Raw genomic sequence first — 13,091 nt, forward strand, 5'->3', positions numbered from 1 at the left:
TATGCTGTGAAGTAATGAACAATTCAATATCAGAAAGAGAGGAGGAGAAGAAGAAGAAGAAAAATAACACAGTTTCAAAGGTTGTCCTGAGAGCTATATAAAAGGAAAATCACAGAAAGCACATTGTCTGCTTCTAAGACACACCAAGTTAGCAGAGTGAGAGAAACTGTAAAGAAAGAGAAGAAGAAGAGGAAGAGGAAGAAGAAGAGAAGGGTTTGAAGATCTTATCAGATCAAGCTACTAAAACCTGTGAGATATATACTATTTGTATCAAAGTTATTATCTTTTGTTTTGTTTTGGGTTTTTGGTCTTAAAATGAGCAATGTGGCTCATCTATTCAACTCATTTTCCATCTTTCTGTTTTTTTTATTAAGGATTTGTGTTTGTTTTATGTGAATGTTTGCTAGGAAATGAGGAGTTTTTGGTGAATTTCTGGGTTTTTATTTGTCCATCTGGGATTTATCTATTCTGGGTTTTCTCAGTTTCGTCTCAAAGTGTTGGATTTGTGGAAATCTATTCCTCTCCTTCTCTCTTAAGTTAAATCTAAAGTTTCTATTTTTATTTATTTTTCTTTATTCTTTATGTTAATGTTTGCCAATAAATGGAACATATTTGCATCCTAAAGTTAAATTCCTTATAATTTGTAGTTGAAGGTTCCATAAATATTTTTCTAGATTCTTCCAATGATGAAACAAAGTGAAAGTATTGCAAGGCTTGGAAAAGAAAAAGGGATTCTCTGGAAATAGAATCCAATCACTTGATGAGCATGTTGTCAGCTTCCCATTAGGAGGAGACAAAGTTGAATATCACTGAATGTAAAGCTTTTTTTTTGTTCAATCTTTACTAGGATGCATGTTTTAGCTCAGATGTGAAATTCAGGCCGCAGATCGGAGTCCGATCTACACGAAATGTCGGTTTTATTTGATGTTTGGGTTTTCAGTCTGTGGATTACGTATGAATCTTGTTTCAAATCTCTTATAACCATGCAATGCTCGACATTGTTAGTGTAGTTCTTGTTTTAGCATCTTTAAATTGCCTGTTTCAGTCAATTTTTCAATGCCTGTACCTTGGTAAGGTGTAATTCGTCCATCGATGTTTACTTTGTTCAAGATCTAAGTGCATGAAACATCGTATGCATATCGACATAATATGAAAATGAATTGTCTGTTACCTTTTTTTCCTTTACTCTGTTTACTTGTAGTTTCTTTCTATCTTTTGGTAAATGAATGAAGTTTGCCTTTTCCGTGCCAAGAATTTCCGATTCCGCATTGTTATGATGCTCAACTTGGTTCAAATGCAGTGTAATGAGGAGGGAACTCACAGATGCTGACATGGACAATAAGCCAAATGGGGTGGTGAAATCAAACGGTAATCCGAGAGTTCCAAAAGGCACAGAGTCGAATGGGTATGAGGTCAAGGAATGCACCGCAAAAAACTCGGTCATCGAGATTGATCATGAGAAGCAAGAACTGCTGGGTGTTAAAAGCACTAATTTTGGCACTGACATCCCTGAAGAGAAAAATGAAAAGGCTGAAGATCACAAGTCCATGGACAACGAGTTTGACACGACTGCATCGAGATCTAATGGCGTAAATGGCACCGCAAATGTCGACACTACACTCTCCCCTACTTCTACGAAGGGTTCAGAGGTAACTCCAATTCCTGAGTAAGAGTGAAATTTTGTGATCCACTTTATTTGATATATAGTTCGGTTTTTGACACTCGGAGGATTGGCAGTTTTCTACATAAGAGGTCTGATCTGTAAGAAAGTGATAAGCACCTGCTTCTTCATGTGCAGTTGGAGACTTCCATTTGTGGCAGTAGTGAATTTTCCGATAGGAAATCTAGTGATAATGTTGAATTTTCTTTCAAAATGAAATTTTTATCTGTGGTTTACAGTCATTTTGATATGCATATTGAAACGATTCTGTTGACGGTTTGCTTTTAATGCCTATTCCATGCCCGGTTTTCCTTCGTTTGTCTAAATCAGCGTAATTGCTCGGTTTCGGATCGTTGATGCCACTTATTTGCTGATATATGTGTAAGGTGCTGATCTTTTTTATTTTGCCATTTTTCTCAGCCATACACTCCGGTGACCCCTCCAATGTCGAGGAAGCCATTGCAACCATATGGCAGGAAGATTCCCGATGAAGAAGATAATTGGTCCGTCACTTCCTCATATCCTTTTCTTTGGTGTTACGGCATAGTACTATCGGCTTGTTGGTAGCAGTTTTTTATTATTATTTTTATCGAGGGACTTCCCTACCCGAACACTATTACCATATTTCTTCCTTAGCTACATCTAGTACAGCTGCATCTGTTCGAACTGCAAGGTCGAGGGTAACTATTGGATCTGCTCCATCTTTTAAAAGTGCTGAACGAGCTGAGAAACGGAGGGAGGTAAATTCTTAGTCCTATTCTTTTTTATACCTTTTCAGTTGTCGATCTATTCCGTATTTCATTTACCAAGCTATCCAAAATGTTCTTTTATCAATCCAGTTTTACCAAAAGTTAGAGGAAAAACACCGAGCTTTGGAGGCGGAGAGAAGCCACTGCGAGGCCCGGACCAAGGTAGGTGGCATTTATCTCTGGACCTTATGTACGACTCAGTTAGATTTAACAAAAATGGCCCTCCTTGCTTTCTTGCAGGAAGAGCAAGAAGCAGCCCTTAAACAGCTTAGAAAGAGCATGGTTGTCAAAGCAAATCCGATTCCTGATTTCTACTATGAAGGGCCTCCACGAAAGGTTGAACTGAAGAAGGTATTCCCTGTCGACCTTTTCTCCCTGTTTTTCTTGAGTCCTCGAGTTGCATGTTCGAACATGGATGAAATATACGGTGTTGGCTATATATGTTTCATGCAGTTTTACTGGATAATGGAACATTTCATTCCTGCTTTTATTTCATTTCAGCTGCCATTGACTCGGCCAAAGTCACCAAATCTTACCCGGAGAAATAGCTGTGGTGATGCAGTCCGCTCATCTCAGGACGAAAAGGCGAAACCTTGCTCCCGGACTCACCGTCACAGTTTAGGTAACCATACTGAGCGATCCCCTACTGCAAATGAGTTAAAAAGTAAAGGCCGGGTTGGTGGACAGACCGGTAATGTCGCTGGCAGGGCTAAAGATCGAGCAAAACAGGTAAAAGAGGCGACAAAAGCTACGCCTGCTAAAATCGCCGAGGCGAGTAATGCTAACATCACGGTTGAATCATGAACATGTAGTTTTTTTTTTTTTACTAAATACTAACTATTAAGCTGGGAAATAGACTTGAATTCCTGCACTGTCATGCCATATGGATGTTGTGAAACTGAATAGTAATTGGCTTGTTTCATTTTTAGCAGACAGCTTGTTTTTACAATGGCTTACATTCATGTGAATTGTATATGTTTTGTCAGTTTGTATTCTTACGTAGCTTTATATATATATTTAAACAGAAGAAACAAAATTCGAACTTAAGAGAGCAGCAACTCAACCCCTCGGAAGTCATCTAAGGACGGTCCATGTAGCGACGGTCCTCCGTTGTAATGCTCCGAAATCCGGGTCAATACTTTCGGTCAACCCAAAATCTGTCAATAGAGCCCATTAGATCTCCTAAGATAGTTTGGACCATTTAGAGAGGGTATTAGGCTTAAAGGTTGACCCAAAAGTCAAGCAAAGTGATGTTTTTAATTTAAGTTATAAAGGAAAAGGGCTAAAAGTGTAGTTTACCCGTAGCTTAGATTGAAGCAATCAAGCTAAAAAATCTATTCTTCATCTTCTAAGCTTCCATTAGAGCCATAAATTTCAAGGTTAGGCTTAGCTTTTCAAAAATGGGGTTTTTATGGGTTTTTAGAAATCAAGTGTTCAATTTTTGTAATAATTTAATTTTATTTTTAATACTATTTATTTATTAAAATATTTGAATAATTTTATATTTAAATTTTAAAATATTTTTTTAAATTAAATAAACCATTGAACTTTAAGAAATCATTTTGACCCTCAACAAAACAAAAAAATCAATTTTGTCCATCTGTCATGTTATCCTTCATGTCATCAACCATTATGGACTGTCACGTCAGCATTGTAACGGTCAACTATGAAAAATGTTGGTCAAATTGACATATTGTAACCATCTTTCTCGATTATTTAGTCATTTTTATTTCTTATTTTATCAATGTTAGATTTGACAACGTCACGACTGATCAAGATGATGTCTATTTGTAGTCATTTTGAACTTCCATGTTATGTACCCTTGGATTGAATTTGAATACTCGATTTTGCATTCATGAATAGTTTCTCATGATACTCGATTTTGATTTGCGGTTCTCGACGTTCTTTCAATAGCTTAATATCATTTTTTGGTTGGTTTACCGATGCAGTTAGATTGTTTGCATCTATTTTTTGTTCGAGTCTTTTGATTGAGCTTTTATAACTTTTTTCATTATATAGTCCTCGTATGATCTAAAGTGACAGTTTCAATGTTATAGTAAAATATCCAAATAACATATTTAATTTACGATGATAGTTATAAACTCTTATTATAATTTTGAATATGTTTACTTAATAAGACTAATTACTAATATTCTAAAAAATAAAATATTAACAATATTTATAATAATTTTTTTTATCAATCTCGGGTAAATATAAATGACAATATCTCAACCATTTGACATTTGAAGCTCACGCCCCTCCTATTCTTGGTGCTCAAACTCATAACCTCAAATAACAATAACAATTCATTTACTACGGAAATCGGTTTGTACTTTATAATAATCAAAATCAAAAGATATAAATAAAGTTCATGTTGCAAATAAAACGGCTAGACCGTATCAACGACATGCATACAGACCTATGGATATTGATTACCATCAAAGATTTGTTTTAGCAGTAGAATCTTAGAATCACAAGAATTTACCTAAGCCGTCCCTCTACAAAATTAACATGGACTAAAGAAGATATTACATTTGGATGGTTGAATAACAAATGCAAATCCCTCCAATGAATGTCAACCCTTTTCTTTCTCCATTAAAGCATCTCCGCCTCATTTTCTTCCGATGTTCCTTTTCGATATATACATGATTTCAACACTGCTCCCTTCATCCTTCACCTTTCCATCATCGATAAGCCGAGCCAGCTTCGGCCGCTGTCGTGGCTATAATAAACTTTTCTTTTGTATTTCATTTTGATTTCGAATCAAAATGAAAAGATGAAAAGAAAAGGTTATCATTCGATGTCTTCTAAGGTTTAGACAGCGGAATTCTTGTGTTTTATTTTGAATCATAGGCTTTGCGGAAAAGAAGACGATGAAGGACGACGGATCGGAGGCGGCGGCGACGAAGAAGGCCGTTAAATCCTCATCATTCCATGACTCCGAAACGAAAGTTCCGAAACGTAGTGCGTCGAAACACCGGCCGCCGCCGTTGATGATCGACAAGAAACTCCTACAAAAGCAAATGTCGATGCTAGAGACCTCAAGGTTCGTCGTGTTTATTTTCGTTGTAGAGAGGTTGTTGCATAATCTTATCGGTTTCGTGTGTTTAGGGAGGTTGCTTGGGAGAGAAGGCGGAGACAGATTCTCCGTCAGGAGAGAAGAAGGAAAGGGGTGATCGCGAACGAGAACGGATTGACGGATGAAGATTTGAAGGAGCTCAAAGGGTGCATAGAATTAGGGTTTGGATTCAACGAAGAAGAAGATCAAAAACTATGCAACACATTGCCTGCTTTAGACCTTTATTTTGCTGTAAACCGTTGCCTTTCTCCACTTCCATCCCCTCAAAGCCAGAGTTATTCATCAACACCATTACCATCACAATCAGCATCAGTCGGTTGCAGATCACCGTATCTCGAAAGCCCCAAAAACGAGCCAGATTGGAAAATTTACAGCCCGGGTAATTCTTAAATACAAATACTAAATAAAAGGGTAAATTGCACTCATGGTCCCTTTCCTTGGTCACTGGTTTTGAAAACATTTGGTTTTGGTCACTAACGTTTTTCGGGTTATAATATATTGATCACTCGGACGTTAACCTCTGTTAGATTATTGACATAATATGTTAACAGAAGTTGTTAATTTCTAATTCGACCTATAAACTTTTTAAAAACTGGTGACCAACCAGAATAGACCGAAAACAAAAGGAACTATCCATATAGTTTACCCTAAATAAAATCGAAATTACAAAATAATAAAAGAGAAAATCGCCTCAGTGACCAAAAATGCCTTATAATATACGATTTTAACCAACTTTTTTTTGATTTGCCAAAATGACCAACAAAATCGCAACGCGATATCAAAACCGCAACGCGATTTAGAAAAGCGCAACGTTGAAAAGAAGATCGCAACACGATCTTCCAAGAATCGCAATGCGATTCATAAAATCGCAACGCGATCTTCCAAGAATCGCAACGCGATTCAGAAAATCGCAACGCGATTCAGAAAATCGCAACGCGATCTTCCAAGAATCGCAACGCGATTAAGAAAATCGCAACGCGATTCCAAGAATCGCAACGCGATTCAGAAAATCGCAACGCGATTCCAAGAATCGCAACGCGATTAAGAAAATGAGTAAATTCTTTCAAAAGTTGTTGCATTTGTTTCTTTCTTAAGAATTTTCTCTAAAAAGATAGTATCCGCGCGGACGTGTCGAAGACACGTACGACCACGACCACGACCACGACCACGACCACGACCACGACCACGACCACGACCACGACCACGACCCGACCCGACCCGACCCGAGACGAGACGGCGGCGGCGGCGGCGCGCGAGAGTCCCCCTTGTTCTCTTTCACTCAACAAGTAAATGGGAAATCCAAGCCTTAAATACACTTCCCAATAGTGTTTCCAATACTATGTGGGATTGAGCATTACTCAACACTTCAAAGAAAATATAGCAATTTTTGTAGTATTTTCCCACTTAATCCATATCTAAAAATATTAAAACATTTTATCAAGAGAATTAAAAGAGTTGTAGATATCTACATTTCAATTCAAACTTATACATATAGTTTTAATATGATAAAATGTTTTAATATTTTTAAATATGGATTAAGCGGGAAACATGCTACAAAAATTGCTATATTTTCTTTGAAGTGTTGAGTAATGCTCAATCCCACATAGTATTGGAAACACTATTGGGAAGTGTATTTAAGGCTTGGATTTCCCATTTCCTTGTTGAGTGAAAGAGAACAAGGGGGACTCTCGCGCGCCGCCGCCGCCGCCGCCGTCTCGTCTCGGGTCGGGTCGTGGTCGTGGTCGTGGTCGAATTACTGAATCGCGTTGCGATTTTCTTAATCGCGTTGCGATTCTTGGAAGATCGCGTTGCGATTTTCTTAATCGCGTTGCGATTCTTGGAATCGCGTTGCGATTTTCTGAATCGCGTTGCGATTCTTGGAATCGCGTTGCGATTTTCTTAATCGCGTTGCGATTCTTGGAAGATCGCGTTGCGATTTTCTAAATCGCGTTGCGATTTTCTGAATCGCGTTGCGATTTTCTGAATCGCGTTGCGATTCTTGGAAGATCGCGTTGCGATTTTATGAATCGCATTGCGATTCTTGGAAGATCGCGTTGCGATTCTTGGAATCGCGTTGCGATTTTCTGAATCGCGTTGCGATTCTTGGAATCGCGTTGCGATTTTCTTAATCGCGTTGCGATTCTTGGAAGATCGCGTTGCGATTTTCTGAATCGCGTTGCGATTTTCTGAATCGCGTTGCGATTTTCTGAATCGCGTTGCGATTTTCTGAATCGCGTTGCGATTTTCTGAATCGCGTTGCGATTTTCTGAATCGCGTTGCGATTTTCTGAATCGCGTTGCGATTTTCTGAATCGCGTTGCGATTTTCTGAATCGCGTTGCGATTTTCTGAATCGCGTTGCGATTTTCTGAATCGCGTTGCGATTCTTGGAAGATCGCGTTGCGATTTTATGATTGCGATTGCGATTCTTGGAAGATCGCGTTGCGATCTTCTTTTCAACGTTGCGCTTTTCTAAATCGCGTTGCGGTTTTGATATCGCGTTGCGATTTTGTTGGTCATTTTGGCAAATCAAAAAAAAGTTGGTTAAAATCGTATATTATAAGGCATTTTTGGTCACTGAGGCGATTTTCTCATAATAAAATCTTTTATATACAGGAGATAGTCCTCAGCAAGTGAAGACGAAGCTAAGACACTGGGCCCAAGCTGTGGCATGTTCTGTAAAGCAGTCTTGTTGCTGAGAGAATCAAAATGCTCATTTGTTTTCAAACAAAAATCCTATGTCCCTTCTTCTTTGTGTCTCACCGTTAATCTTTTTTACACACATTTTTTTTTAATTTTTACAGTAACCTTCCAAAAAGAATTACTTTCTTATTTACATCACCCTTTTACTGTTCTTCCACAGTTCACATCGACCATAACCCTTGCCCTCATCAGTCTGTATGTTCGAAAACAAACTCTTATCTAGACGATGTAAAGGTCAGCCACAATGTGTTCTTTAACCTTTTAGAATGTAATAGCTCACGTCGGAATTCGAGTCTCCGATGTCAAAGAGTTGGTGTAATGTTCATGTAGGTTCGGTTCAGTTGAGGAATTAGCAGTTTGGTGAGGATGAGAGTTTACCTGAGAATTTCGAGAATGATGAGTTTGAAGGTAGAGAAACTGTGTGCACAATGTGTTCAAGGATTTACGGTACATGTGAACTGTGTGGAAAGTGAGACAGAGAGAAAAATGTTTCTTTTTGAAAGATGTCATTAAAAATAAAAAGGGCACATGTAAAATGATTACTGATGAGAAACAGAGAAAGACGGTGGAGTTTTGTTCATGTGTTTCATCTACTTACGTTCCAATTTTGTGTAAGATTAGTGTCGTTCAAGACCAATTTTATTCGCTCATTTTCTATTTAATTAATTTTAAAAATAAACTTAAAATTTAAATACAAAGGAAATGCGATGGGACGTCAATTGCGATAAATATCAAAACAATGAGGGCTAAAGTTACGAATAATGATAGTAAGAGTGTAAGACTACAACCTTGCTACATTTTACCTTAGTAAAAGGGTATATGTGTACGCCTATAAACGAAATCAACGTTCAACCGTCCGTTTATTTAGTAAACGGACGAATATGAACAAGATTTTATGTTCGTTTTATTAAATGAACGAGCACAAAGAAAGGACTCGTTCATTCATTTACGTTCATGAACATTTGGTAATCTGTTCGTTTATGCTTGTTTATTTATTAAATGGGCGAACATGAATGAGATTTTATGTCTGTTTAATTAAATGAACGAGCACGAACAAAGGGCCCGTCCGTTCATTTGCGTTCGTAAACGTTCGGTAATTCGTTCATTTATGTTTATTTATTTATGTTCATTTTTGTTTAGCCCGGTCTCCAGACTAGTTTAAAATATTAAGACCTAATAAATTTTAACCTTGAACCTATTAATATTTTAAAATCTAATTAATTTTAAACACAAATAAAAATACCTAAATCAATTAAGAAAATATAAACCCTAAAATTATTTGAGAAGAAAAAAATCTTCTCAAATATAAACCCAATTAATATTATGTTCGTTCTTGTATGTTCGTTTATCATTTTAACAAACAAATATGAATAAACACGAACAAGCTATATTTCTTATGAACGAACACGGACAAGAAATTCTAATCGTTCAGTTGTTCTTATTCATTTATTTATCTAATTAAAATTAAACAAACAAATATGAACATACAATCACTGGTGTTCGTTCGATTCATTTACATGCCTATATACGTATGATCTTCCCCCATCTAAAGATAAAGCATATGGTCCTATGTTCTATCCAATTACTTTCGGCATAATACTAAAATTCATCCTTAAATTATATGGTCCACACACCGAGTAGCACTTGCCAGACGCATTCAGCAACTCCTCCTTGATCATGAATGGAATATACAAGTTATCCACACACCGAGAGAAACAAACCAGGCAGCCGACTTCATGGCTAAGCTCGAAAACCACCAATCTCCAGGACTGCAGATACTACAGCAACCGCCAACGGGGATGCAACCCTTGCTTCAACAGGATGATAGCAACACACTTGGAGACGATGCTGACACGAGCAGCAGTGATTAATTATTAGATACCAGTTTTTTTACCACCCAAAACAAAACAAAAAATTCTATGACAAATTGCAATAAAAATACACAGTACCAGCACTGAAAATGAATTAAAAAATGGCAATAATTGATTCTTTAAATGATTCCCGACAAATTGCACATGGCCTTTGCTCCACCTTATTCATGGATCTTGTTCATCTGTCTCCTCAACCAATTATATTATAAAATTCATTAAAATAATAATAAATATAATAATTTCGGAAAATCTTTTCATACATGCAAAATATTACAGAATGGAGTGCAAAAAGAAAAGAAAACACCCAGACAACCAAAAACATTAATATTTTAAAGATATTATTAAACAAACAATTGAAAATAAAACATTTATTTTTTCTATTATTTCTCCAAATACATTCCTCATAATATTCCTTTTTTTTTATTAATTTTGATCTTGTTTCTTCTTCTTGTTGTTGTTGAACCAACTTCAGCATCTGTTCTTGCACTTCTCTACTGCTCTTGGTGCTGCATTAATAATTTCATTTATCAAATAAACTTCTTTACATATAAATTTCATCTCTCTAAATCAAGACAGTAGGAGCATTCGAGTGATTCAAAAATCTCTAATTTTATCGGTTTACGATTATTATAATTTTTGAGTTTGGATTTAAAAAATCGAACTAACCAAGTCCAATCGCCTCAGATCCTTTCATTATTCGTAAACGTTTGCAGAATTCGACGAACATCCTATAAAATTTAAAAGATAAATTAATGATAGATCAGGTGACTATTAATTAAAATTGGGAGTTGAAGAATTAACTTACCCCCATGGAACATCTCCAACAAGCATCCAATCTCCATCTTTGTCTTCATAGGTAGGAACATACTTAGAACCATTCAAAAGATCTATCAATTTGCTTTCGTTCATGAAATCTTTCGTTCCTTGTGACTCGTAGTTATCTAGATCATTAACCCATATAATAATGCTCAGTTTTCTGTTTATCAATGGCTAATATTATATTTAATTTTGGGTTTATGGCAATTACCAATGGTGAAGGAGCTGAACATTTTGCTCAAGGCATCAGAGAGTTGTTGGTAATTCTTGTAAAGTTTGAGGTCCACCTTGCGTAGATAAGGTGCACCATCCATGCTGACCTTAACAAAGGCGGCGGCTATGCTGTTGCCGGCCTTCTTGCCGTCACCCTCCTCCTCGGAACTGGCTTTTTGGACGGCCATGATGTTCTTCCGGAAGGACCTGACCGGTGGCCATCCCACCACTTGTGCCCTGAAAGAGCATGAAAATGTAAGACTTTCTTGGCCACTTTCCTGTTGAAAATCTTTTGAATTATTGCTTGGTTGGTGGGAAAAGCACTAAGAGATTCCACATGTTGTGTTGTTTTCCCCGACAAACAATCCAAGCCATCAAGTATCAAAATTAAACACTTTTCTTTTCCATTTTACAAGGCCAAGATCCAATCAAGACTCATCCTCTTCAAGTTCAAATTAGTGTTCAACAATATTTAAAAAAAAACTATAACAAACAATATATTAATTTGTTCTTGCTACATCATTAAAAATGAAAAAAATAATTGATCGTAGCTTACTTTGCAGGAGGCTTTGCAGGGTCAGTCGAACGAGGAGCAATAGAGCTCTTCTCCTTCATCTTCCCGGACTCATCGCCTTCGGCCTCCTTTGTTGATAGGTTAAGCTTCAGGTTAACCGTCTCCGAGAACCCTCGTTTGCCGTTGTTTTTGGTCGCCTCGCCGTCATTTCCCTTGCCTCCCGGCAACCCTAAACGCAACTCCGTCTCTTCGAAATTAATCATGTGATACCTTTCATGCTCCATAATGGCTATCAACTACAAGTTTTTACGTGAAAAACTCTATGATAATCCAACTTTAATCTACTTTTTTGCTCTCTCTCTCTCTCTCTCTCTCTCTCTCTCTTAAAAGCTCTCTTGTTTGTAGTGTATTTGCTAGAGGAATGGCAAATGAAGTGGGTGGAGAATATGTGAAAAACGTTGGGAAAGAAGGCCGAAAATTGGATTTCCCGGAAGATAATATATGGTTTTGGAATGCTGGGTTATGGACCTTCAATGGCTACGATGTTGCCACGTGGAAATTGATGTCATGGATGATGTTATATCTAGGATGATTGTAATGGAGTCAGTGAATATAGATCGGCTTTTGGTTTAAAATTTAGGTTAAATTTCAGATAAATATTTTTTCACATTCAAGTTTAACCGTAATATATAAATATGATTCATAAAATTATTTTTTGTACATATAAGAATGATTAACAATTATAATACGAACAAACATATTTAATCGAATAATCGAATCGATTATTATTTTTTTTATTCTTTTCAAAAAATTAGTATTAAATTTAAAATTTATCAAAAACAAAAACAAATCATATTAGATCTTAAACAAACAAATAATATTTAATTATTTATTTATTTATTTTTACCACTGGGATGACAAACAAAGTGGGTGATGTTATCATTACTTTGTTTCTTAGGCTCCACCAACTAATGATGGAAGATGCACTAAAAATGAATTTTGTTTGTATACTTTTGATTTCACTTCCTTTACTATATATCTGCTTAATTGCTCATAGAGCATGATTAATAAATTAATTAATTAAATAATTATCGATTCATATGACAGAAAAATAAATATTTTTTTATCTATGCATCTATATTATTATTTGAGATCTGACTAAATTGATGATTAACTAATATAATTTAATTGAGAAACGACTTAATTTAAATTGATGTAGCTATATAGAAAAATAATTTTGTGATATTTCTTTTTTTCAAAATACTAAAAGTTCCTTAATCAATTAAATCAATCAATTTATTTCATTTGAAATAATTATTTTAAAAAATGTTATAGGATATTACCATTTATTTTTCAATTACGATTTTATATAACTTTTTTTAGTTTTTATTTAGATTTTTGGGTGTACCATTATCTAATTATTACTGATAATTTAGTTTATGACAAGTAAATAAAATTTAAAGTCCAAGATTATCCATTACTAACCTT

General features: G+C 36.0%; 3 protein-coding genes across 5 annotated transcripts; 2 read left to right on the top strand and 1 right to left on the bottom strand.

Moving 5' to 3' along the window:
• LOC120208950 (protein WVD2-like 1) lies at positions 1-3,358 on the top strand. 3 transcript variants are annotated; one of them, XM_039208058.1, is made up of 8 exons: positions 2-249; positions 1,301-1,568; positions 1,614-1,649; positions 2,081-2,178; positions 2,310-2,400; positions 2,500-2,571; positions 2,650-2,760; positions 2,911-3,358. In XM_039208058.1, exons 2-8 carry the CDS (start codon positions 1,305-1,307, stop codon positions 3,211-3,213), a joined length of 975 nt encoding a protein of 324 aa, XP_039063989.1. In that variant the 5' UTR covers positions 2-249; positions 1,301-1,304; the 3' UTR covers positions 3,214-3,358. The 3 variants fall into 3 exon arrangements, with proteins under 3 accessions (XP_039063988.1, XP_039063989.1, XP_039063990.1); XM_039208059.1 differs by having other exon boundaries at positions 1,324-1,568; XM_039208057.1 differs by having other exon boundaries at positions 1-249; positions 1,301-1,649.
• A 1,742-nt stretch (positions 3,359-5,100) lies between these two features.
• On the top strand, positions 5,101-8,749 carry LOC120208943. Its single transcript, XM_039208053.1, has 3 exons — positions 5,101-5,455; positions 5,521-5,867; positions 8,103-8,749. The coding sequence occupies exons 1-3, from the start codon at positions 5,283-5,285 to the stop codon at positions 8,183-8,185; spliced, it is 603 nt and encodes a 200-aa protein (XP_039063984.1). The 5' UTR covers positions 5,101-5,282; the 3' UTR covers positions 8,186-8,749.
• Positions 8,750-10,473: 1,724 nt separating this feature from the next.
• Positions 10,474-12,135, bottom strand: LOC120208940 (auxin-responsive protein IAA16-like). Its single transcript, XM_039208050.1, has 5 exons — positions 11,646-12,135; positions 11,088-11,326; positions 10,866-11,001; positions 10,727-10,788; positions 10,474-10,566 (listed from the first exon to the last, which is right to left on the bottom strand). Exons 1-5 carry the CDS (start codon positions 11,885-11,887, stop codon positions 10,529-10,531), a joined length of 717 nt encoding a protein of 238 aa, XP_039063981.1. The 5' UTR covers positions 11,888-12,135; the 3' UTR covers positions 10,474-10,528.
• Between the last annotated feature and the right edge of the window lie 956 nt (positions 12,136-13,091).

Source organism: Hibiscus syriacus, unplaced genomic scaffold (assembly GCF_006381635.1).
Source record: "Hibiscus syriacus cultivar Baekdansim isolate YM2019G1 unplaced genomic scaffold, ASM638163v2 tig00017934_pilon, whole genome shotgun sequence".
NCBI lineage: Eukaryota > Viridiplantae > Streptophyta > Magnoliopsida > Malvales > Malvaceae > Hibiscus > Hibiscus syriacus.